This window comes from Orcinus orca, chromosome 2 (genome assembly GCF_937001465.1).
Source record: "Orcinus orca chromosome 2, mOrcOrc1.1, whole genome shotgun sequence".
Classification (NCBI taxonomy): Eukaryota; Metazoa; Chordata; class Mammalia; order Artiodactyla; family Delphinidae; genus Orcinus; species Orcinus orca.
Window position 1 is genome coordinate 153,519,195 of NC_064560.1, and position 27,184 is coordinate 153,546,378.

The 27,184-nt window shown below is 41.2% G+C and overlaps 1 protein-coding gene and 1 long non-coding RNA gene across 3 annotated transcripts; one reads left to right on the forward strand and one right to left on the reverse strand.

Annotated features, from left to right (window-relative positions):
* Window positions 1-12,341: 12,341 nt before the first annotated feature.
* LOC125963565 (uncharacterized) lies at window positions 12,342-13,903 on the reverse strand. Its single transcript, XR_007475704.1, has 3 exons — window positions 13,769-13,903; window positions 13,192-13,387; window positions 12,342-12,475 (listed from the first exon to the last, which is right to left on the reverse strand). It is a non-coding gene; the product is annotated as an uncharacterized LOC125963565 (long non-coding RNA).
* Window positions 13,181-26,825, forward strand: PTGER2 (prostaglandin E receptor 2). Of its 2 annotated transcripts, XR_004476579.2 has the most exons (3): window positions 13,181-14,023; window positions 23,179-23,923; window positions 24,184-26,825. XR_004476579.2 is itself a non-coding variant. In XM_004279358.4 (2 exons), the coding sequence occupies exons 1-2, from the start codon at window positions 13,181-13,183 to the stop codon at window positions 23,398-23,400; spliced, it is 1,065 nt and encodes a 354-aa protein (XP_004279406.2). In that variant the 3' UTR covers window positions 23,401-26,825. The 2 variants fall into 2 exon arrangements, 1 of the variants encoding a protein (XP_004279406.2); XM_004279358.4 differs by having other exon boundaries at window positions 23,179-26,825.
* The last annotated feature ends 359 nt before the right edge of the window (window positions 26,826-27,184 follow it).

Sequence of the window (27,184 nt, forward strand, 5' to 3'; positions counted from 1 at the left end):
GCATTGACTTCAACCTAAAGTCGCCAGCTGCCTGAATCCCTAACAAGAGTCAGCCTGTCCTTTGAAGCTTTGAAACCAGGCATTGACTTCTCTCCAGCTATGAAAGTCCTAGATGGCATTTTCTTTCAATAGAAGGCTATTTTGTCTACACTGAAAATCATTTTTTCAGTGTAGCCACCTTCATGAATGATCTTAGCTAGATCTTCTAGCAGATCGTAGCTAGATCAGCTTCACCTTGCACTTTTATGTTATGGAGACGGCTTCTTTCCTTAAACCTCATGAACCAACCTCTGCTGGCTTCAGACTTTTCTTCTGCAACTTCCTCCCCTCTCTCAGCCTTCATAGAATGGAAGAGAATCAAGGCCTTGCTCTAGATGAGGCTTGGCTTAAGGGAATGTTGTGGCTGTTTTGATTTTCTATTTAGGCCACTAAAATGTTCTCCGTATCAGCAATAAGGCTGTTTGGCTTTCTTATTGTTCATGTGTTCACTGAAGTAGCACTTTAATTTCCTTCAACAAGTTTTCCTTTTCCTTCACAATTTGCTAACTGTTTGGCACAAGAGACCTAGCTTTCAGCCTGTCTCAGCTTTTGACATGTCTTTCTCACTAAGCTTTTGACTTAAAGTGAGAGAATTGCAGCTCTTCCTTTCACTTGAACACTTACAGGCCATTGTAGGCCATTGTTATTAATTGGCCTATCAGTAGTACTGTGTCTTAGGGAATAGGGAGGCCTGAGTAGGAGAGAGATAGAGTATCAGCCTGTCCGTGGAGAAGTCCAAACATACACATTTAATCCGTTAAGTTCACCGTCTTATATGGGAGCAGTTCAGACCCACCCCAAACAATTACAGTAGTAACAGCAAAAATCACTGATCTCAGATCACTATAACAAATACAATAACAATGAAAAAGCTTGAAATATTATGAGCATTGCCAAAATGTGATACAGAGCAAATGTTGTTGGAAAAACAGTGCCGGTAGACTTGCTCGATGAAGGGTTGCCACAAACCTTCAATTTGTAAAAAAACGCAGTATCTGTGAAGTACAATAAAAGTGAAGCACCAGAAAATGAGGTTTTTACTTACACATGCCTGGGTAGCATGCTGCCTTTATCAATGCCAAGTTCCACGGCAGCTTATCTTAATTTGGATATAAACGGCCACAATTTCCCAGCTAATGTACTTTCCTACTCCTGGAAGTGATGACGCACTGTTTCTATTTGAAATCGCCAACATCCCTCCTCCTTTCTCTGGTGGAAAAATCTCCTCATCCTCCCCGCCAATTCCGCCAACCTACCTGCATCTGTGCCCACGTACACTGACTTTCATCCAGGAGGAAATGCACCTGCTCCCCTTTATGGCACCCCCCACTTGTGCCCTACTCTTCTCTTCTCAAAATTCTCAAGCTGTTTGCACTAGCGATTACTGATTTTCTCTTGTGTATCATCTTTTTCTCCTTCTCTACAGGACAATTTCCATCTGTGTACTATTACCCATTTTATAAAGGGAACTCCATGACCCCTCCAGCTACCGCTGAATTTCTCAGCACCCCTCATGTTTCTCCAAAACTCGCCTGTATTGTGGTCTTCATTCCTGTGGTTTCTCATCGTCAGTTCTCTCCTCATTCTCTCCCCTAGTTCCTCTCTAATCAGGTTTTATCCCTGCCACTCCACCAAAAGAGCTCTTAGCAGGGTCACCAATGGAACCTCCTGCAAAAGTCAGTGGCCGGTTCTCTGCACCCATCGTGTTAGACCCCTCAGCAGCACTGGCTCAGCCCACTGCTCCCTCCTTTATTCATTCAACACATATTTACTGAGTGCTTACTCTATGCCAGGCACAGTTCTAATCCCTGGGATGATACATCAATGAATTAAAGAGACCAAGATCCCTTCCTTCTAGGAACTGAAATTCTATCAGAGGGAGATAGTCAACAAGCAAAAAACAAAAACTAGCAAAACTATGTGTGTTAGAAGGCAATAGAGCTATAGAAAAGAGAAAACATAGAACTCAGCATGGCCTGTGGAATTTCCCTTTGACACACAGTTATCACCATAACAAAACACACCCTATGTGACAACAATATTTAATATCAAATCAAATTGTATCTATATGTCTGTATATCCCCACATAATAAAAATGAAGCACATTTTCATCTGCTATCTTTCTTAAGTCAATACTCTTCTCCCTCCTACTTCTCCTGGATGTGATATGATATTGGAGAAAAGAAAAAGTAGAAACTCAGGGGAAGGGATAATGGGGATTTGAGAGTCCTTAGTTTGTTCTACTTGCATAATATTCCATTGAACAGATATACCTAATATATTTCCATAAATATCTTTTACTTAACATTTAGGCTAGTTCCTAAAGCTAACATACAAATAATGAAAGAAACTTCCTTATACTTACAACTTTGAGCATTTATTCTTTCAACTTCAGTTTGCTCATCTGTAAAAGGAGGATATCTCTGACCCTTCCTACAGAACTGATATAAAAAGTAATGAGGTAATGTGTACAAAGCCTTGAACAGTTTTAGGAATATAATAAGAAGTCCTTAATAAATTGTACTATTTTTATTATTGTCATCTGATTATGAACTTCATTAGAGGGACCATATTAACATTTTTCAGGACATGGCTCAATGATAAAATAGCTAACCCCCACTGAGTACTTCCTATGGGTCAGGCCCTTAGCTCAATGGCAACCTTTAAAGGTCTGCGTACTGTTATTATCCCCATATTACAGATGAGAAAACTGAGGCATATAGAGGTAAAGTAACTTGCCTAAGGACAGAACTAAAAATTTGAAATCAATGCAGTCTGACTCTAGAATCCATTCTCTTAAAACTCTATTGCACTACCTCAGAATATATATGCCTCAATAAATTGTTGTTAAGTAAATAAATAAGTGGATTATAGATTTCTAGAAATGGAATTTCACATGCACATTTTAAAGCCTTTAATACATATTTCACTTACAAGGTATTCATTACACTTTTAAGTTTCTTAAAAAGTATAGAAAAATTTACATATAAAATTATCACAACTGGCTTCCCTGGTGGCACAGTGGTTGAGAGTCCGCCTGCCGATGCAAGGGACACAGGTTCGTGCCCCTGTCCGGGAAGATCCCACATGCTGCGGAGCAGCTAGGCCCGTGAGCCATAGCTGCTGAGCCTGAGCGTCCGGAGCCTGTGCTCCACAACGGGAGAGGCCACAACAGTGAGAGGCCCACGTACCGCAAAAAAAAAAAAAAAAAAAAATCACAACTATGGGGGAAAAAGATCTGTATAGAAGAAAAATTGAAACAAACACAATAGAAATTTTTTTAACTTTATTTTTTAATACAGCAGGTTCTTATTAGTCATCCATTTTATACACATCAGTGTATACATGTCAATCCCAATCTCCCAATTCAACACACCACCCCCACGGCCCTGCCACTTTACCCCTTGGTGTCCATACGTTTGTTCTCTACATCTGTGTCTCAATTTCTGCCCTGAAAACCTTCATCTGTACCATTTTTCTAGGTTCCACATATACATGTTAATATACGATATTTGTTTTTCTCTTTCTGACTTACTTCCACTCTGTATGACAGACTCTAGATCCATCCACGACTCTACAAATGACTCAATTTCATTCCTTTTTGTGGCTGAGTAATATTCCATTGATCTTTGTTTCTGTTTTTGTGCCAGTACCATATTGTCTTGATTACTGTAGCTTTGTAGTATAGTCTGAAGTCAGGGAGTCTGATTCCTGCAGCTCCATTTTTTTCCCTCAAGACTGCTTTGGCTATTCGGGGTCTTTTGTGTCTCCATACAAATTTTAAGATTTTTTGTTCTAGTTCTGTAAAAAATGCCACGGTAATTTGATAAGGATTGCATTGAATCTGTAGGTTGCTTTGGGTAGTATAGTCATTTTCACAGTGTTGATTCTTCCCATCCAAGAGCATGGTATATCTCTCCATCTGTTGGTATGATCTTTAATTTCTTTCATCAGTGTCTTATAGTTTTCTGCATACAGGTCTTTTGTCTCCCTAGGTAGGTTTATTCCTAGGTATTTTATTCTTTTTGTTGCAATGGTAAATGGGAGTGTTTCCTTAATTTCTCTTTCAGATTTTTCATCATTAGTGTATAGGAATGCAAGAGATTTCTGTGCATTAATTTTGTATCCTGCAACTTTGCCAGATTCCTTGATTAGCTCTAGTACTTTTCTGATGGCATCTTTAGGATTTTCTATGTATAGTATCATGTCATCTGCAAACACTGACAGTTTTACTTCTTCTTTTCCAATTTGTATTCCTTTTATTTCTTTTTCTTCTCTGATTGCCATGGGTAGGACTTGAAAACTATGTTGAATAACAGTGGTGAGAGTGGACATCCTTGTCTTGTTCCTGATCTTAGAGGAAATGCTTTCAGTTTTTCACCATTGAGAATGATGTTTGCTGTGGGTTTATTGTATATGGCCTTTATTATGTTGAGGTAGGTTCCCTCTATGCCCACTTTCTTTCTGGAGAGTTTTTTTTTTTATCATAAATGGTGTTGAATTTTGTCAAAAGCTTTTTCTGCATCTATTGAGATGATCATATTGTTTTTATTCTTCAGTTTGCTAATATGGTGTAATACATTCATTGATTTGCATTTATTGAAGAATCCTTGCATTCCTGGGATAAATCCCAATTGATCATGGTGTATGATCCTTTTAATGTGTTGTTGAATTCTGTTTGCTAGTATTTTATTGAGGATTCTTGCATCTATATTCATCAGTGATATTGGTCTGTAATTTCTTTTTTTGTAGTATATTTGTCTGGTTTTGGTATCAGGGTGATGGTGGCCTCATAGAATGAGTTTGGGAGTGTTCCTTCCTCTGCAATTTTTTGGAAGAGCTTGAGAAGGATGGGTGTTAGCTCGTCTCTAAATGTTTGATAGAATTCACCTGTGAAGCCATCTGGTCCTGGACTTTTGTTTGTTGGAAGATTTTTAATCACTTAATTTTAAGAAATTAAGTGATTTAAAATTTTAAGAAATTTAAAATTTTAAGAAATTGTGATTGGTCTGTTCATATTTTCTATTTCTTCCTGGTTCAGTCTTGGAAGGTTATACCTTTCTAAGAATTTGTCCATTTCTTCCAGGTTGTCCATTTTATTGGCATAGAGTTGCTTGTAGTTGTATCTTAGGATGCTTTGTATTTCTGCAGTGTCTGTTGTAACTTCTCCTTTTTCATTTCTCATTGTATTGATTTGAGTCCTCTCCCTCTTTTTCTTGATGAGTCTGGCTAATGGTTTATCAATTTTGTTAATCTTCTCAAAGAACCAGCTTTTAGTTTTATTGATCTTTGCTATTGTTTTCTTTGTTGCTATTTCATTTATTCCTGTTCTATTCTTTATGATTTCTTTCCTTCTGCCAACTTTGGGTTTTTCTTGTTTTTCTTTATCTAGTTCCTTTTATTGTAAGGTTAGATTGTTTATTTGAGGTTTTTCTTGTTTCTTGAGGTAGACTTGTATAGCTATAAACTTTCCTCTTAGAACTGCTTTTGCTGCATCCCATAGGTTTTGGATCATCGTGTTTTCATTGTCATTTTTCTGTAGGTATTTTTTAATTTCCTCTTTGATTTCTTCAGTGATCTCTTGCTTATTGAGTAATGTATTGTTTAGCCTCTATGTATTTGTGTTTTTTTAGTCTTTTTCTCTGTAATTGATTTCTAATCTCATAGTGTTGTGATCAGAAATGATGCTTGATATGATTTCAATTTTCTTAAATTTACTGATGCTTGATTTGTGACCCAAGATGTGATCTATCCTGGAGAATCTCCCGTGCACACTTGAGAAGAAATTGTAATCTGTTGGTTTTGGATGGAATGTCCTATACTTATCAATTAAATCTATCTGGTCTATAGTGTCATTAAAGCTTGTGTTCCCTTATTAATTTTCTGTTTGGATGAAATGTCCCTTGGTGTAAGTCAGGTGTTAAAGTCCCCCACTATTATTGTGTTACTGTCAATTTCCTCTTTTATAGCTGTCAGCAGTTGCCTTATGTATTGAGGCGCTCCTATGTTGAGTGCATATATATTTATAATTGTTATATCTTCTTCTGGGATTCATCCCTTCATCATTTTGTAGTGTCCTTCCTTGTCTCTTGTAACATTATTTATTTTAAAGCCTATTTTATCTGATATGAGTATTGCTACTCCAGCTTTCTTTTGATTTCCATTTGCATGGAATATCTTTTTCTGTCCCCTCACTTTCAGTCTGAAGTGGGTCTCTTGTAGACAGCATATAGATGGGTCTTGTTTTTGTATCCATTCAGCAAGCCTGTGTCTTTTGGTTGGAGCATTTAATCCATTCCCGTTTAAGGTAATTATCGATATGTATGTTCCTATGACCATTTTCTTAATTGTTTTGGGTTTGTTTTTGTAGGTCCTTTTCTTCTCTTGTGTTTCCCACTTAGAGAAGTTCCTTTAGCATTTGTTGTAGAGCTGGTTTGGTGGTGCTGAATTCTCTTAGCTTTTGCTTGTCTGTAAAGCTTTTGATCTCTCCATCAAATCTGAATGAGAACCTTGCTGGGTAGAGTAATCTTGGTTGTAGGTTCTTCCCTTTCATCCCTTTAAGTATATCATGCCACTCCCTTCTAGCTTGTAGAGTTTCTGCTGAGAAATCAGCTGTTAACCTTATGGGAGTTCCCTTGTATGTTATTTGTCATTTTTCCCTTGCTGCTTTCAATAATTTTTTTTTGTCTTTAATTTTTGCCAGTTTGGTTACTAAGTGTCTCAGCGTGTTTCTCCTTGGGTTTATCCTGTATGGGACTCTCTGCACTTCCTGGACTTGGGTGGCTATTTCCTTTCCCATGTTAGGGAAGTTTTCGACTATAATCTCTTCAAATATTTTCTCGGGTCCTTTCTCTCTCTCTTCTCCTTCTGGGGCCCCTATAATGTGAGTGTTGTTGCGTTTAGTGTTATCCCAGAGGTCTTAGGCTGTCTTCATTTCTTTTCATCCTTTATTCTGTTCCACAGCAGTGAATCCCACCATTTTGTCTTCCAAGTCACTTATCCATTCTTCTGCCTCAGTTATTCTGCTATTGATTCCTTCTAGTGTAGTTTTCATTTCAGTTACTGTATTGTTCATCTCTGTTTGTTTGTTCTTTAATTCTTCTAGACCTTTGTTAAATATTTCTTGCATCTTCTCGATATTTGCCTCCATTCTTTTTCCAGGGTCCTGGATCATCTTCACTATCATTATTCTGAATTCTTTTTCTGGAAGTTTGCCTATCTCCACTTCGTTTAGTTGTTTTTCTGGGGTTTTATCTTGTTCCTTCATCTGGTACAAAGCCCTCTGCCTTTTCACCATGTCTATCTTTCTGTAATGTGGTTTTTGTTCTGCAACCTGCAGGATTGTAGTTCTTGCTTCTGCTGTCTGCTCTCTGGTGGATGAGGCTATCTAAGAGGCTTGTGCAAGTTTCCTGATGGGAAGAACTTGTGGTAGATAGAGCTGACTGTTGCTCTGGTGGGCAGAGCTCAGTAAATCTTTAATCTGCTTGTCTGACATATGGGTGGTGCTGGGTTCCCTCCCTGTTGGTTTTTTTGGCCTGAGGCAACCCAACACTGGTGCCTACCTGGGCTCTTTGGTGGCGCTAATGGCGGAATCTAGGAGGGCTCACGCCAAGGAGTAATTCCCAGAACTTCTGCTGCCAGTGTCCTTGTCGCCACGGTGAGACATAGCCACCTCCTGCCTCTTCAGGAGAACCTCCAACACTAGCTAGTAGGTCTGGTTCAGTCTCCTATGGGGTCTCTGCTCCTTCCTCTGGGTCCCGATGCGCACACTACTTTGTGTGTGCCCACCAAGAGTGGAGTCTCTGTTTCCCCCAGTCCTGTGGAAGTCCTGCAATCAAATACCACTAGCCTTCAAAGTCTGATTCTCTAGGAATTCCTTCTCCCGTTGCCAGACCCCCAGGTTGGGAAGCCTGATGTGGGGCTCAGAACCTTTACTCCAGTAGGTGGACTTCTGTGGTATAAGTGTTCTCCAGTCTGTGAGTCACCCACCCAGCAGTTACGGGATTTGATTTTATTGTGATTGCCCCTCCTACCATCTCAGTGTGGCTTCTTCTTTGTCTTTGGTTGTGGGGTATCCTTTTTGGTGAGTTCCAGTGTCTTCCTGTTGATGATTGTTCAGCAGTTAGTTGTGATTCTGGTGTTCTCGCAAGAGGGAATGAGAGCACGTCCTTCTACTCTGCCATCTTGAACCAATCCCACAACAGAATATTAAGAGTGGCCATTTTTGATGGATACACTCATAGGTGACTTTTTTTCTTCTATTTTTCCAAAATTTCTATAATGAGTTGTTACTTTATATAAAGAAATTGAATAACCATAGCCTTACTTTTGTGTTATATGTGCTTTTCCACCTTACAGTTGGTTCTGTTCTTAGACACAGAGCTTTCTGGTAAAAGGGAATGTCATGATTATATTAGTCTCTTTTTCCTCTATCAATCTTAGAAAGGAAATTAGGATCACAGGTAATTTGCCTTCCTAGCATTATTGGAGTTACTCTTTTGAGCTAAGCCATTGTGCTAATAAGCCGTGTTGTGGGTTTACCTTTATGTTATTTCCTGTCTGAGGACAAGAGAACCATATTAACTTATGAGTTTTTGCTTGTTTGTTTGTTTGTTTTTGCCCAGTACTTCCTGATACTCCAGACCTTTCTCCCTGCTTTTAGCAGTAGCTAGGGCATTCTATGCTGACTGCCTCAGAGAAAGGACAATATAGCAGAACATAGGCATCAATTCTTTTTTTAACATCTTTATTGGAGTATAATTGCTTTACAATGGTGTGTTAGTTTCTGCTAACGTGAATCAGCTATACATATACATATATTCCCATATCCCCTCCCTCTTGTGTCTCCCTCCCACCCTCCCTATCCCACCCCTTTAGGTGGTCACAAAGCACGGAGCTGATCTCCCTGTGCTATGTGGCTGCTTCCCACTAGCTATCTATTTTACATTTGGTAGTGTATATGTCAATGCTACTGTCTCACTTCGTCCCAGCTTACCCTTCCCCCTCCCCGTGTCCTCAAGTCCATTCTCTACGTCTGCATCTTTATTCCTGTCCTGCCCTTAGGTTCTTCAGAACCATTTTTTTTTTTTTTAGATTCCATATATATGTGTTAGCATATGGTATTTGTTTTTCTCTTTCTGACTTACTACATTCTGTAAGACTTTATGTCCATCCACCTCACTACAAGTAACTCAATTTCATTTCCTTTTATGACTAATATTCCATTGTATATATGTGCTACATCTTCTTTATCCATTCATCTGTCGATGGACACTTAGGTTGCTTCCATGTCCTATTGTAAATAGTGCTGCAATGAACATTGTGGTACATGACTCTTTTTGAATTATGGTTTTCTCAGGGTATGTGCCCAGTAGTGGGATTGCTGAATCATATGATAGTTCTATTTTTAGTTTAAGGAACCTCCACACTGTTCTCCGTAGTTGCTGTATCAATTTACATTCCCTTTTCTCCACACCCTCTCCAGCATTTATTGTTTGTAGACTTTCTGATGATGGCACAGGCATCAATTCTTAGCTTATGACTTTTGAATGATAAGACCAGATCAGAGGAGATAAGGAAGAGCAAAGTTTCACCACTTCTCCCCCAGTAGTTCCACAGTCTGTGAAGGAGGGACGGTGAAGTTTAAGAGAACTGGGAAAGCTTAGATGTTAACACAGGGGTTTCCTAGATAAGGTTGCTCTGTACCCCCAAATCTCAGGGAGGTTTGAGGGATCTGAGAGCATAGGAAACCCATGTTTCACTTCTTGGGTAGAAACAGGGCAAGCAGCAGGAAACGAGAGTTCTCTAAGCCTTATGTAGTATGGAAAAAGTGAGAATATTTCCCAGGAGCACAAAAGTCATGATGACATGAAAAGAAAGGTGACCAGATGTGATTTTAGTCTTCAAGTTCACTCTTATTCTGCCAACTGCAAGCTGCTGTAACTTTTAGTTTAGAATTTCCATTTAGTTCTTTTTTATAGTTTCCATTTCTTTACTAAGATTCTCTACCTGCCCACTCACAATTTCCTGTAGTGTTGTGAACAAACCTTGTAGTTAGTTTCTATTGACTGCTTTTTCTGTTTGTTTTTGACCCTTTGGTTGACTTTTTGCTACCACTTTTGCCACCTGGTGATGATAGTGTCAGAACTGAGTTAAGCAGCAACGCTAACACATACCAAGAGTCTGTTGTCAAAGCAATCACTTCAAGTGGGGCAGGGCACCATCTCATTAGAAATGGTGCCTAATGTGTGATGATTTCCAATCTTCAAATAAGGACAGTTACAAAAGCCTTGTGAAAACTGTAAGGATAGCATCTCCAGTCTTCTTGATCAGTCTCAAGAAACCAACAAGACTTTCCCACTCATTAAGGAGTAGAACTGGAAGAGAACTGAAAACATTAGCATTTAACCCCCTGCCTTCTACCAAGTAGAAAAGAGTCCTCCAATGATTAATTTTTTTCTAAGTAAAAAGCAGCTTCCTTGCATTTCCTGATATAAAGATAATACATACTTGTAGAAAAATCCACCAAGACAGAAAGACATAAAGAATAAAGTACTACCAGAGAAATTACCATTAATATTTTGCTGAACATCCTTCCAGATGCTGCTCTGTGCAAATACTTATGAATATAATTTTATTTATGAATGGAATAATATACATACTTTTAACTCAAGTGGTAGAGATCATTATTAGTAAATACAGACACACATCTTCCTTTTTAATGACTGTATACTGTGTTATATAGGTGTATCAAAATTTATTAAACCAGTCCTCAATGGTAGGACATTTAGTTCTAGATTCTTGCAATGATGAACATTATTTCTGCTTTCTCTGTGTATGTGTAACATCTTTGTGTACTTGTCAGATTATGTCTCCTTGAGGCAGTATATTTCTATAACACTATTTCTGGGCTGAAGCATATTCAACCGACTTGACTCCTGGACCTATGGGGCAGTGTGGTGACTTTGTAGTATGTCAACTCAGCTAAGCAGGATTTATCTTCCAGAATCTTGCATGGTTTCAGTGTTGCATGAGCTCTGGAAGGCAACAGTGAGGCAGTGGCCATGGTTTTCACGCTCTGAAGGACAGTGCAGGGCTCCAGGTGTGGTGGTAACTCTAGCACATTGTAGCTGATCTGCTGGCTCCCCTTGCTGGCATGAGGCAGCACCCAGCTCCTGCCAGATCTTCAGCTCCTCCAGGTCCTAAGCCAAGTGCATGTGCAGCTCCATGAAGGGTGCCAGCTTCTCCTGCAGTATATCTGCATCATCAAAGTTGGAAGTAATGAGAGACACACGCAGGTGCAGTCTGTCTTTGAAGATTACGGTTGTTCGTGAATTCCAGTTTGTCCCCACAAGTTCTAAGTCTGTTCTTGCTCTCATCATGTCCAGCTTTCTATCCTGACTGCCTCTGGCTGATCTATGGTGATTTCAGTTTCAACACTAGAACCAGAGACAGCAAACAGCCTTGCATAGACTCCCCCACCTTCTCCCGCCAACATGTAAGGTCCAAAGCAGCCCTGTCCAATAGAACTTCTGTGATGACGTGGTTCTGTTTCTCTGGTTGAATCCTGCTGACCAGTGGGGAACAGAATGTAGACAGAAAGCCAGCATGCTAGGAATGGCAGGCCGAAGGAACGAGTCCTGGAGGTACACCAGCCTGCCACCACTGATATTCTTACATGAGGAAAATAAACCCCCTGTGAGCTTGCGCTGTTGGGAATCCCATCCCCAACCTAATTCCCAAGCCAGAATCATCAAAGTGAGCTAAAATAGTCGTAGACTGCAAGCAGGCTGCAGGAAGGGGTGCTCTTCAGCAGGCAATCCCTTCTGAAGGCAATCCTCTCAGAGGATGACTTCCCACACCCCCTTTCCAGTTCCCTTTGCAGATCCTTCCCCAAGTGAGTATGACCTTCCTTACAAAATATAAGTACCCATGTTGTCTGTCAAACTGGGTTTTTTGTTTTAAACATCAGCCCATTTTCATGACTCTGTATATGTGACAATGGGTAGTAAGAAACCATTTTTGTCAGCTCCAGTCTCTGAAACTGGCCACTTACCAATTCAACTTTACCAGGAACGGTTCTTTCCAGATGGGTCCTGAACGGTTAACTGAACATGAAAAACATGTATGGCTGAACATTTTCTTTGTCGGCTGAGCTAGAGTAGAGAACAATGTGCAGTGGTTTCAAGCTGTGCCCACAAACACAATTCTACACAATCACAAGGAACATTTCTTTTTTTTTTTAATGGTTTTTTAAACAAGTGGTTATCTGTTATGGTGTTGACATAAGAAAAGGCGAAATGCTGGGAACCGAATCAAAACGACAGTGCAACAGGCAGCTTGGTGTGAGCGTGTTTTGGTTCCTTGAATGCACAGGCTTGCTTTTCACTTCCTCCTAACTCTGGACCCGCCTTCTTGGTGTGTTTTCCTGAAAATGCTTTTAAAAAGAAAAGAAAAAGAACATATCGGTCTTACTGCAAGCCGTCTTTGGTGTCTGTTGTTCCCTTCTTTTTCACGTCTCACGGAACTGGGTCCTCCTAACTTCTCTACTGTTTAGTGAGTCGCTTAGCTCTCCCCGGCGTTGCCCGCCTTCTGTAAATCCTGCGCAGACCCCGCCAGTGCCCCGCACTCCCTCCCAGCCCTCTACCAGGGCTAAACTCTTCCCAGCGGTGGTCAGGCAGCCTGCGGACATCCAGCAAGCTGAGCAGCGGAGAACGAGGACCGCTGCTCCCACCGTCCACCCTCTCGCCTCGCCCAGCGCGCACTCCGCCCCCGCGCTCCGGAGAGACTTGCAGTGTGACGCGCCCACCTCCCTGCGGCTCGCGGGCTCTCGCTCTGGGACAGCCGCCACCCCCGGGAGACGTGGAAGCGGCGGCGGCGGCGGCGGCGGCTCCCTGGGCGCGAGCCGGCCCAGGAGAGTGGAGCGCCGCATGGATGCGGCAGCAGAGCGGCTTCTCCGCGAGCCTTGGGAGACCCGGGCAGAGCCCGCCCTCTATGCGCACTGGGGGCCGGCAGGGGGCTCTGGATTTCGGTCCCTCCCCTTTCCCTGGGTGTCTCGGAGCACTCCGGCTCTCAGACCCTCCTCCAGCCAGGTGCAGGCCGGCGGGAGAGGAGGACGCATCTCTTCTTCCGGCGCCCCACCATGGGCAATACCTCCAATGACTCCTGGCCAGAGAACTGCGATACTCGACAGTGGCTCCCCTCCGGCGAAAGCCCAGCCATCAGCTCCGTGATGTTCTCGGCCGGGGTGCTGGGGAACCTCATCGCGCTGGCGCTGCTGGTGCGCCGCTGGCTGGGGGACTCGGGGCGCAGCGCCGGCCGCGGGAACTCCATCTCGCTGTTCCACGTGCTGGTGACAGAGTTGGTGTTCACCGATCTGCTCGGGACCTGCCTCATCAGCCCTGTGGTGCTGGCTTCGTATGCGCGGAACCAGACCCTGGTGGCCCTGGAGCCCCAGAGGCGCGTGTGCACCTACTTTGCCTTCTCCATGACCTTCTTCAGCCTGGCCACCATGCTCATGCTCTTCGCCATGGCCCTGGAGCGCTACCTAGCCATCGGACACCCCTACTTCTACCAGCGCTGGGTCACATGCCGTGGTGGCCTGGCTGTGCTGCCCGCCATCTACACAGTCTCCCTGCTCTTTTGCTCCCTGCCGCTGCTGGACCACCGGCAGTACGCCCAGTACTGCCCTGGGACGTGGTGCTTCATCGGGCATGAGCAGACCACGTACCTGCGGCTTTACGCCACCTTGCTGCTACTGCTCATCATCGCGGTGCTCGCCTGCAACTTCAGTGTCATCCTCAACCTCATCCACATGCATCGCCGGGGCAGGAGAAGCCGCTCCGGACCCTCCTTGGGCAGCAGCCGGGGCGGCCCTGGCAGCCACAGGAAAGGGGAAAGGGTATCCATGGCGGAGGAGACGGACCATCTCATTCTCCTGGCTATCATGACCATCACCTTCGCCGTCTGCTCCTTGCCTTTCACGGTGAGTCGCTCCCTTCATTTCCACAGAGGAACCGGGCAGCCTTCTCACACTCTCCCCTCTTACTCCCACCCTTTCCACCACCACACACATTTTGCAACTTGTAAAATTATGGCCTCATTTGTAAAGGGTCTATAGCCTTCCCTTCTCACTTCTCACCTTTGCCCCACTTCCTACTTCCCTAACCCCAGCAAACGGGCATCTCTATGCTACTGCTTCTCATTTACCAACACAGTCCCCCTGAAAGGGAGTCCTGGCTCTCCACTAAGCCAGCGCAGACTGCCACCCTAGAACCCGAAGCCACTGTACAAGGCCAGTCTGGCTTAGTACCTGACGAAGAAGCAGCCCCTTCCACCTTTGGGTAGTTGTCAGTTACAACCTGACTTCCCTGAGCTGTAGTTCGCCTCCCAGTGCCCCCCATCCACTGGTGTTAGTTCTCCAGGCTCTGCCTTCTGTTTCTCCCAGAGCAAAATGTAATACTCAACCCATAGCCTTCCATTGAGAATGGTCCCAGGTGAGAAGGGTCCATGTTGCCAGAAGTCCAGAGCATTCATTGTCTTAAAAGTTCAACAAAACCTAGCTTACAGATTTCCCAAACTACATATTGGGAGTATAACTCTTTGTTGCCATGAAAGTTCACAATATGTTCATAATGATAATTAGAGGAAAGGCTGCTTGCTTGGAGGAACCCCTTGCCTAGGTTCTGGGCTGGGTGCTGCCCTGGTTGGCGGCAACATCAGTGGTTAGTTCCATGATGCTGTGAGTTTGAGCCTCCTAAGGTGTAATGTGGGTAGCAGAGCCTGGGATGTATCCGAGCATGTGCTGGCCTCTTACAGAGAAATGAGAGCTCAGTTTTAGCAGCTCCGCTTCCTAATCTTCAGAAGCACAAGACTGACCCTACAGGGAATAAACAGTTGGCAGTGACTCTCACCTGACACAGTCTTGGAGAAAAGAAAAAGATAAATGATGCTGCCATTGGTCAGTGTGACCTGTAGAAGTCACTTTATCCTACTTCCCGCCTCCCTCACTGCTTTAGATTATCTTCATAAACTCATCCATAGGTGTGGGAGAGGACACAGGATCCTAAAAGCCTAGATATGACCCTCCCACATACACAAATTAACTCCCTTTCTTACCTATGTTCTCTCCTGCCTGGTCCCCACTGTCTTCACACTTCTGCCCCATCTTCTATCAGGGTAGAAGCTGCTCTGAATCAATAAGTTACACTTTGAGAGGAATGAGATGGAGTACGTAAAAGATGCCCTTTTATAAAATGAAGTAGGATGTGGGAGGCTGCATCTCCCATTCACCCTGAGCTGGGGAGTTTGCAACAGAAATGCTGTGAGGTAGAAACCAACATGGCTTCCACAAGTTTGTTTTGTTTTACTGGTAGAACTGGTAGAACTACATTAGGAGCTAAATTAACTTTTTGGCGTTGGGACTAGGATGCAGAACATACATGTATCTGTGAGAGAAAGCATTTCAAGTTCCACTAAACAACTTAGAATTTAACATGAGAGACATAAACCATTTCTGAATTGGGGGGGTACCTGTTTTGGACTGGTGGGAATCAGGATGTCAGTCCTTAGAGTTTTATCTATCATTTGTGAGTGTGTACGTATAAAAATACCTTCCACTCTCAGCTACTTAAAATAGCTTGGGAACAGGCTCAGAGGTGACCACACACTTGTGAAAAGGATTGTTATTCCCTTTGAGGAGGAGAGCAGGAGGAAAAGGTCTCCCCCTTGATCATGACTGACCCGCAGCATAAACTGTATTTTTTTAAATAAAGGCAGTTGATTTTCGATAGGTTCCCCAGTTTTCAAGTAAATTTGCCTTTTGCCATGAGAATTCTGTCATTGCCATATGTTGATTTTCAGATACACACACGCAAACACACACACTCGTTTCCTTTACTATTAAGCCAGGGGCAACTCCAGAGTTGCCAAATGGAAGAACTAGAAGTCTGGTTAGAAAGGGTGGGGACGTAGGAAGTTTGCTTTGAAGCTGAGTTTTTATCTGAGTGCCTGTTTATGGCTTTGGGGGGCCAGATGTAGATTATGAGGGGGCTTTAGCTCCTTCAAGCCACTCCTTGGCATTGACAGTATCAGCAAATATTATCTAGGGTCTCTTCTGCGTGTATGCATGGCAAAGAGTCCCAGACAACGAGTGGGAAAAATGCCTAGTGTTAATGTAATCTAGAAAGTGGGCTACGCTGACTTCTTGCCTTGGGGCTAACATGACACATTTTCCAGATGAACTACAGATAACCCAGTAGATGCAAAACAGATATTTGAACTGTACCCTAAATGGGAAGTACCAAGTCATCTCTCAATAGGGAAATTTACTTTGACCATTGACTAATTTTATTTTATCACTAGGTTATTGATACTTGTCAGTATCTTTCATTTACACGGCACTTTAAGCATTATGAAATGCTACACTATCCAGAATTTAGTTACTTCTTGGAAGGCTTATCTGACAATTCAAATCTCAAAGCTACTGAATGGTGCATTACATTCTGCTATTTCAGAATGCTTGGCATGTGTCCCTGGGTGGTGCTTTTCCCCCATGTCCTTTTATTCTACTTGGCCCACACTAAAATTGTGGTCAGAAATGGCCTACACCAATCTCCCGCCCAAGGCAGGAATCATTTCCATATATCCTAACCCAGGCTCTGATAGAAAAGGCAAGGGCTCTGGTTGCCTTCAGTAATTCTCCTGTTCTTCTATAATAGCACACGCAGCCCAATAGAAATACAGCATGAACCACAAATGCAAACCACATAAAGAATTTCAAATTTTCTTGTAGCCACATGACAAAAAGTAAAAAGAAACAATTGAAATTAATTATTAGTAGATTTTATTTAACCCAGTATATCTAAAATATTATCGAGGCAAAATGTATCAATGTAAAATAATTATTAATGAACTATTCCAACTAATTTTCTTCCTGTATCCCAGAAAATACTAGTTATCTACCCTGTCTCTGCCTCCTTCTAACTCGGGATAACAGAACTGCTTTCTGTGACCCTCAAAGTGGGCCATGCCACCGGCCCAGCAAGGAGAGCTCACAGCTGTGTACCCAGTGGGACAACAGCCTAGTCACTCCAGGAATGCGAAGAGGGGAGTGGGGAATTGAGGAAAGCTGAACTGCTAAGGAATGTCAGCCATTGTCCCAAGGTGTGGGCAGGTTACAATTACTGCTTCCTCCAAGAATGCCAGCCTAGGACTTTCAAAGTTTGGGAATTGAAACTCAAAATATTAAATGCCCAGCACGCTGTATTGAAGTCAAGTTCAACTTCAAATGTCATTATTATCAACATCAAAATGGCTAACATTTTTTTTTAAACATCTTTATTGGAGTATAATTGCTTTACAATGGTGTGTTAGTTTCTGCTTTATAACAAAATGAATCAGCTATACATATACATATATCCCCATATCTCCTCCCTCTTGTGTCTCCCTCCCACCCTCCCTATCCCACCCCTCTAGGTGGTCACAAAGCACCGAGCTGATCTCCCTGTGCTATGTGGCTGCTTCCCACTAGCTATCTATTTTACATTTGGTAGTGTATATATATGTCCATGCCACTCTCTCACTTCGTCCCAGCTTACCCTTCCCCCTCCCCGTGTCCTGAAGTCCGTTCTCCATGTTTGCGTCTTTATTCCTGTCCTGAATGGCTAACATTTTTGCGTGCTAATTTTTTACATACTTCAATCCATTATCTTCACAACAATCTGTCAAATAGGTAGCATTTTTACTCCCATTTTACAAATGAGGCAAATAACTTACCCTGGGTCCCGCAGCTAGTGAGTGAGCGCTGAAGCCAGGATTCAAAGCCAGGCAGCTTAAGCACAGAGCCTGTGCTTTTAATCACAATACTGTCGGAAAGTACTCATTTCAGGGGTAACATATGAGAAGATTAATCCAAGATTTATAAGAGAATTGTGAAGATGTTATAAATATCTTGCCCACTTTGTCTCTTAATTTCAACTTTTAGCTTTAAAAATACAATGGCAAAGACCTTTTTCTCCTTATCAGATCAAGGGGCCTGAGCTGGGGCCAAGGGTACAGTTTCTTTTTTCTTCTGCACTGACCTATGCATTAAAAGGCTGAGTCTGAGATTTTAGGAGATCGGCTAGTGTAAATGCGGGTCTAAATTAAGAAATAATCAGATTACCCCTCACATAAAATTTTCTGTTGGTACACATAAGATATAACTGATTTTTTTAAAAAGCATTATTTTGTCGATCCAATATAAAGTCATGCGTAGGACCAACAACATATTCCAAACTGTTTATGCACTAAAGGAATATTGCGTAAATTAATACATTCCTCATGTTAATCAGATATTGTCATCATTTCACAGTGATAAATAGAAACTTTCTTCCTGAAATGAAACAGGACACAGGAAATATATCAGACCTCCATTCTTGACTCAGATACTGTTTGTCTTTTAATTTCCAACCCATATCTAGCCGTTTTCTCACTACTTTACTAATAATTGTGAATAACTTCTGGTCATTTTAAACTGTTTTCCCCATGTCATTAGGATAAAGTGCTTATGCATTTTATTCAGTTCTAAAATTTCAAGAGTGAACCATTGACTCATTCTAAAATGTCTTCATCTTTAGAAATTCTTTAGGGCTATAATTTCTAGGTTACTCTGATTAGTGGAAATCTGATCTTTGAAATACAGAGCAAACTCAAGTAAAGAGTACTGGAGTTTCCCATTCATTCCTGGTACTCTTTATGTAAAATGTAACATGAATGGGGGTTGTAAAACTGATTTGAAATTTGTCAATTACATACATGCACAGTATCACAATTCTAGTAGGGATGAAAGAGAAATTCAGAAATCTCTGCATAACCAAAACAAACTTTGTCTGGTGATATTTTGAGTTAATATCCATGTACTACTGGAAGGCCCTTTATTATTCATACATCATCAATGATGTGTTTGGGGATTGTTGAAAGAGTTTTAACACACCTTACCTTTTAAGAGAAAGTTCTTCCATATGAGGGTTTTCACTTGACACCTTTTCCTTTGCCATTTGATATTATGAAATTGTGGTTGTAAATAATGACATAATTACACTGATTTTTAAAATTTTAGACAGCAAGAACTATGGTCCTTTTCCCTAAAGAGAAGTGGTGCGTTATGTCTACACCCTTGGTCAAGGTGAACATCTCTGCCTGCCATCTAGCTGTGGAAAGCGTGGAAGAAAGAAAAGACCCAAAGAAAACCAAGTAGCTACTTAGATATAGCCATGGTTTTAACATCTATAAACAGGAGAAATAATACCCATAAATCTTTGTGACACATTTGGAAAAAAGTCTCCTACAAACCCATAATCAGTCAGTGGTGAATTTCATGTGAGACTTTACGTCAGAGGCTTTTTATATAGATGGTGGCAGAGTGTGTAGTGGCTAAGAGGAAAGTCTGGGTCCTGCTACTACAATTGCATGGCTCCCCTCCTTACCTGCGGTGTGATTTGGGACAGGACAACTAATTGTCTGAGCCTTGATCTCCTCCTTACTAAAATGGGAGTAATAACACTTTACAGATTTGTATAAAGATTAAACACAACAAGACACAAATTGCTTAGCACCGTGCCTGGCATATAGGTGTTCAGTAAATATTAGCTACTCTTTCCATAGGATTCCGTTTCCAAAGGAAAATCATTTGATATTAATGACCAGGAACTGAATTCTGGAAGCTCCGTGTCATTTGTTTGATTGGCCAGGCCTAAGTGGGTCTTTTGTTTTTAAGTGTGATAAATGAATCATTTTAAACTATTTCAATTTTGGGGTAAGGGTCTAAAGCAGTGGGTCTCAACTTTGCCTGCATATTAGGATCACCTGGGTTACAGCCCAGGCTAATTAAATCAGAGTCTCTGAGAGAGGGAGCAAGCTATCAGAGTAGTTTTATTTCTTTATTTAAAATTTTTTTTCCATCAGAATATTTTTAATTATCCACAGGTGATTTCAGTGCACAGCCAAATACATTTCTCATTTACTCTAAAATTCTGAACCCACTATGTAGTCACATTAAAGGTAGGAAAGTAGCTGAAAGAAACGGTGCCAGGTCAGTGCCAAGATAAAGTTTTCCATGGAGGTGGCAAGGATTCTATGGAAGACAACAGAATACTAATTTTCCTCTGTGCCACTTTCCAGGTATCACAACAAGCTCTGTATTCTTAGCAAAGCCCTATAGAGAGAGTCTGTCCTAAGGAATTAAAACTCACTAGGCTGGTTTACATTAGTCCTTGGTATTTTTCTCATAGCAGATTTACTTGTAGTATGTGCAAAAGCATGTATAAATTCTACCAGCCTCTGAAGCTGAAGTCCAGAATATCACCGAAACATTATTAATTAATTGACTTCTATCCATTGTGTCAGCCTTTAATTAAAATCCAGGATCAGCTGGAGGGAGAGGGAATGAGGAGTTAGTGTTTAATGGGTACAGAGTTTCAGTTTAGGAAGTTGTAAAAAGTTCTGGAGATGGATGGTGGTGATGGTTGCTGTTCCCCGTTCTTTTTATATCATGGTCAGTCAAGTGCAGCCACAAGAGGAGACAGGAGATGCTCCAGGAAACAGTTTATCAAACTCACAGGTCAAAAACAGGAAGCACTGCGTAACGTGCAGGGCCACATGAGGAAGTACCAGTGCAGGTCAGGAGGAAAAAGAAGCAGGAGCTGGGGAGAGCCTGTGCCACGGACTTTACTGGAGTTTCTGAGGGAAAGACAAGGCAGAGTAGGGGAAACAGTTTAGGACTGGCTATTTTGAAGCATTTCGACAGGCTCTAAGCTATACGAGTAGCCCCTAGTCGCCCCGTACCAGGCCTTGGAATGATGAAAGCTGCCTCCGTGGGGTAAAGGGCCACACAGCGGAGCTCTGCATTGGTTAGTTTGCATATCAAGCGATTGCTTCTGGGTAAGCCCTTGGCTATCTCTAAGCATTGGCTAGCCCTGGAAGGGGCAGTCTCTCCCCAGCCAGAAAGTTTTTATGATGTCAAAACATCACAATATACAGAAAATAAAAATACAAACAGTACAGTTGCACAACAATGTGAATGTACTTAATGACACTTGAAAATGGTTAAAATGGTAAATTCTATTCTATGTATTATCTAAATTAAAAAGAAAAAACCCAGGGTCCACAAGATTGAAAATGGTGAACTCTAGACAAAAGCCAAGAACGGAAGGAAAAAAAATGGAGAGGTAGAAGACAAAACTTACATCAAGAACTTCAAGGTTCTCTGAAGTATGTCTCTTTTCCAAGCATAAAAGAGGAAATTATCTCTACAACATATTGGCCAGCTCCTAAAATGCAAATTTTAAGCATTTCTAAAAATTACTCAGCATAGTGGATGAAAAGGAAAGGAAACAAATAGTACAGAATTGCTTCATCCTCTAAAACCATTTTTCACTTCTCATTGGTCTGTCACACTCTAAAGAGATCAGGAACTATGGTTTGGGTTATTTGCCACAGAAAACCTGACTCATCTTCATGTGTGACCCATGACACTAGAGGCTGAGCCCTCTCTACATGGCCCACTAGACAATCCAGTATTATATTCTTTGGCAAAATTAGATCTAAACTCAGCTACAGACTTTTTCTACAACAGAATGCTCAGTTTGTGTGTGTGTGTGCGTGTGTGTGTGTGTGTGGTGACTAATATATTTTAATCTATCGGGTTTATGTACACTATTATCCTGAATTCCTAAACTTCAAAATCGCTCCTTAAATACACCATATAAGTACTATCAATTTCTCATTCAAAATAGTTTAGCTGACAAGAAAAGTATTGCTCCCTTGCATATCCCCACCTAACTTTCCTCTTCTCTGTATACTCAGGGACATCCACCATCAGTTCTTTCTTTCTTTTTTTCCTTTACTCATCTGCCAAGTCTTTTCTCCATTCCCTTAAGCCAAGATTCTCTGGCATAAACACCTATGGCTGCCAAACCTTCCTGATACTGTCCTAACATAAGCAACCCGAAGATGACTACTCTTCTCCCTCCCTGCAATTTGCTTTGTATATCCAGTTGCCAGATGCCTGCAGAGTAAGTAGTGGGGGGAAAAGGAAACAAACCATTCCTTCTTCTGGCAAGGGAGAGTGGAGGAAAGAAGAAATAGCTCTCTAACTCACCAGCGGCCTTTGGTAAGAAAGTTCCAGGAGCTCTATAAACAACTGGTTTCAAACGACTAGGTGTGATTTACATGTTTCTCTCTTTTCTGTAAGCCATGTGGAAATGTTTGATCTTTATCAAGCATGTACTGGTCCATTCTCTGCAATCTGACCAAAAAGTTGTGTTGTTCCCTAAATATCTAAGAAATCGGATGAGAGCTGGTATACTGCTTTGAGGACATTGGCCAATGCGTAAAGATGTGTCAGTGGCCAATGCATAAAGACGTGTCAGCTTTCCAGTGTTTAGGACTTTGTTCTGAAGACCTTTGGTCTAACATAGGCAACCTGGGTAGCACACAGTGAGCACTGCTCTGGTGTCAAGGGACTTGGAATCTGTGTCCTGAGTCGGCCACTAACCAGCCCTGGGAACTTGGGCAAGTCCCTCACCTTCTCTGCACCGTGGTGTCCTCACTGGTAAAATGGAGATAATAAAGACTAACGTTGGGGGGACACTTATTAAGTGAGCAGTTTTCAGTAGCTGACCCGGATGATTTCCTCTCATCCTGCCAACAACCCCAAGAATATAGGTATTGTTATCGTTATCACCCATTTTAAAGATGCAGAAATGAAGGCACAAAGAGGTTAGTTTTCTTACTTATGGTCCCAAAGCTATCTGTGGAGCCAGGATTCAAACCCAGGCAGCCCAACGGCCAGAACACAGGCTCTGTTGTGTGCCCTCTCACTGAATTGTCGTAATGAAGCCAGATTCAGTTTTTGGAAGTAAATGCAACATGTTGTTATTAACTCACTTCCTCATCTGTCAGAGATAATACTTATGTTTCAGAGTGTCTGTAAGGCATAAACATGTGCGAGAGGAGTGAGATTTTGCTACCTCTCTCTCACCACTACGACCACACACAAAACACGTTTTGCTTTTCAGTCTTAAGAAATTGCATATGGTCTAAGCCTGTCCACTGCTACAATGTAAAACTAACATCCTTTTCCCCTTTTGCTTCTTACAGATTTTTGCATATATGAATGAAACCTCTTCCCGGAAAGAAAAGTGGGACCTCCAAGCTCTTAGATTTTTATCAATTAATTCAATAATTGACCCTTGGGTCTTTGCCATCCTGAGGCCTCCTGTTCTGAGACTAATGCGTTCAGTCCTCTGTTGTCGGGTTTCATTAAGAACACAAGATGCAACACAAACTTCCTGTTCTGCACAGTCAAATGCCCGTAAATAGGTTGACCTTTGAGGATGGTAGTTAAGAAGTGCTTAGTGAGCCAGCATCTGGAAGATCATTTTGAAATGGTTCCTTGGAGAAATGGAGAAAAGTTAGTTTATAAATACAATGAAGCTACCCTAATAAAACAGAGCAAACAAACATTTCAGCAGTGGTTTGGGCTACAGACGTGCTGACAAGGCACTTCGTGGAAGGTATCAGAAGGCTCTATAAAACCTACCGTCAAAGAGCACGTTCCATGGCCTTTAGAGGAACAACCAATTGCATTTAAGATCCAGTGCCTTTCGATTTAAGCTTTCCTGTTGAATGAGAAACCATGTAGTTTTGTAATTTGTTTAAAACCCTAAATAGTTACTGTGTTTTCTATTTTAATCTTCTAGGCTAGTACCATTGTAAACATACAGTGTACAGTCAGACCAGATAAAACTTCTCACGTATTCTCTAGGGAGTGGATATGTGCAAGCAACCAAGCCCGGTGTCTTGTGATCGTCCTTTCTTTGGACAATGAATCTGAAAACCATAGGTACTTTGTACTGTATGTTTGTGTATGTGGGAGTGCTCTCTTTTTACAACAGTATAACTCAGTATTACTGAGTAGGCTCTGCTCGTTAATGTCAGCTTTTTCACCATCCACAAGAAGCTGTGTGTCAGTGTCAGGTTATTTATTTTATAACGTCTGCCGTGCTAATAGTGACCAAAAAGGCTGGGAATTTTCCTCTCAACAATAAATAGTAGACTATTAAGAGAGGTAATTCTGATTAATACTCTTCATTCTATTTCCAGGGAATCGTATACGTGGCTATGTCTGAAGCCAAATATTAGGATCAAAAACGGAAAAATCTGGTCAGTTCTTCAGAAACACTGGAACTCTTTTAATGCTGATGTTGAGGACATAACTAACATCTACTTTATAGGATGGTTGTATTGTAGCAAAATTCATCTGGGAAATACGGCTTGACTCATACTTAATAGGAAATCATGTAACAGTGAGTCATATCTTAATATATTTCTAAATCTAAACGTTTGGCATTATGTAAACTCGGCATAAGATATTTCAGTGAATTTGCACTGTTTAATCATATCTTATTTACAGTGTAAACTCATCTGAAATGTTACAAAAATAAACTATAAAACAAAAAATTGAAAATGGGATAGTATGTGATGAATTCCCCCCAAACAACAATTTATAATTAGTGTAGATATAATAATTTTTAAAATGAGATAAAAGTGGAAAATTTTCATTTAATTTGGCAGGTTTTTAAAGTGTGGTTGTATTACAGATTAGAGTTTGAAATATTCAATACAGTACTTGGTATTAGAGGATTTTTTTTCCCTTATAGCATGATCTTTGAAATAGTGGACACCTTATTTTTTTGCAGTGAGTGTTATTACAGCATAGTTGTAATAAAAAACCAAAAAAGAATGTTAGTCTCATTGAGTTGCTTACGCAAAACTATTTCCTATAAGTAGTTATCAGACTAGATGATCACCTAGGAGTGATTCCAGACCTATCTAGAAATCAGTGTATTTTGACACAATCTATGTCAAATCATCCCTTATTTTAAAAAGAATAAATGAATGGTTTGCTTTCCTACTAATTTAAACAAACCAGGCAAAGTTTAACTTAGCTAAAATCTGGACATTTAAATAAATCTTCCCTGTCCACCAAGTATTCTAGAGTTAAGAAATTGTTCTAAATAGGATTAACTAGCCTCATGGGTAATTCCTAAACATAAAATTCTAAAGTTACTTTGAATCTGGAAGATTAATTTCTTTTATCAGATGACTTTTTTCCCCTCCAAATGAAAATGTTAAGTACAATCATTCACCGTACCTCACCACCCCCCAAAATTCTCGAATAATGCCTGAGAACTTAAAAACACAAACTTGGACATAATATCACTACTGGGAACAAAATTTTCACTCTGTGAAAATGAGTTTAAGTCATTAAGAACTGATAGATTTCCAGCACTTTGATTCCTAGTATACTCCTGTTCCTTGCACTGTGTTAAATGACTAAATCCTGTTATTTCATCTGCACTGATATTTACATAGAAGGAATTGAAAGTTAAAGTCCTATGTAATAGTAAACTGCTTACTATTAATGGAAATTTCAAGGTAATAGAAAAAATTACTGATATTGGATATGTAAATATTTTTAAAAATATTTTTAAAAATCACGTCACATCAGACGTACCTGTTTAAGTTTACTGACTCATTTTCAAGTAAAATAAAAAACACAGAATTTAGCCTGGTATATCAGAGAACTGAATTGTGATGAAAAAAGACCTAGATTTTATTCTTTGCCCCTAACAGTGAGTGGAATGAAAAGGGAGAAAGAAACTATAGTGGATGTTCAACTCAGAATGCCAGCCCTAACTTTAGGTGTCCAGAAATGGGATGGGCCAAAGCAGTCTATCCTAAGCCGAATTTCCTGGGTGGTTCACTGTGGCCCCAGGTCATCTTTCCCAAGAGAAAACTGGGAAACTCTGGTACTAAACTGTGGCCTTGAATCTCTAAAGATCCTGATAGGGCCTGAGTTTGCTTAGAAACTATAGAAAGCCTCCCAAAGACTTGAATCTCAAAGTGGTCTGGACCCATGACGACCCAGAGCCAGAGCAAGGCTCTAGAAACAGCACCAACCCAAAACTGCCATACTGGCGGAGGCTGTGAGCCCTGGGCAGGTGGAGGGAGAATCCGATCCACAACACTATGTTCTCGGTGTAATTCAGTTCAACTGTTGGTGCCCCCCCTGCCGGCTCCCATCAGTGCACTTTGAAAGACAGACTGCCCTCTTGCTATCGTAATGTCAGCTCTGCTTTGAACCAAGAAGAAACCAACATGTTCAAGTTTAGAATTCGATGCCTTTGAAAGGCAGGGGAAGACAATTAGCTCACACTTAAGATGAGGGTTTTTTTTTTACTTCACTTAGCCAAATCTAGTGGTTTAAGCCAAAAGTAATGGTTTTCTGAATTTGGGGAAAGCCCCTGTTTGAGTCCTTCACAGAGAAACAGTCTTCCCTGCAAATTTAATGTGTGTGGACTTGGCAATACCTACTCATGATGACCATCTTCTGCCTTTATGAAACACAACTCCATTGGAATTTCTCTCTGATTGCACGTTTAAAACATACCTATAATCATTATACTAACAGCATTATCATTGATTTTTTTTTAATTTACAAAGCATTTGATCACCTGCAATACACACTATGGAAATAAATGTCATTTTAGCAATTCACAGAAGCTATAGTCTAATTTATACATGGGAACAAGGCCATGTATTGGGCATTAATTTTATTTCAGAAAGTTACTTTATTTTCTGGTAGGTTTTATGATTTTTATTGTAAGTAAATTTTCTTGAATTATATTTTTGTATTTCCTATAAAATGTATGTACAATTAAAGGTCAGTTTGGGTGGTTTAATTCTGTGATCTGTGTGTTTCATTTTTTAAAATATGCCAAGTCAAACAGATCAGTAATGATTCCAGCAGAAAGAGCTGGCACATTGAAAAGGGTAATTGAGGACTGTTGACTGAAAGGAATATTTACAGAGGGAAGAGCAGGGTTAAGGGAATCAACAAGGGATGGTGGAGGAGCCCTTGGAAGCTGCTGTCACTCCCAGGCCTGAAGGAACAAGGGAGGAGCCCTGAAAGCTGTGTCCCACCCAACAGAAGCTGTGGCCTTAAGTAGGGAAGCATAGCTGCTGCCGAACCACAGGGAGGGAGGGAAGGGACTACCTTCCTGGAAGATCTTCCTGCTCTTCTGCCTGTTCCTCCCATTGG

What these genes read in the sequence shown, in the direction of transcription:
- PTGER2 (XM_004279358.4), top strand. Translation starts at nt 13,181, where the DNA reads ATGGGCAATACCTCCAATGACTCCTGGCCAGAGAACTGCGATACTCGA. An exon ending in TCTGCTCCTTGCCTTTCACG is followed by an intron (nt 14,024 to 23,178) that starts GTGAGTCGCTCC and finishes TGCTTCTTACAG; the next exon opens with ATTTTTGCATATATGAATGA.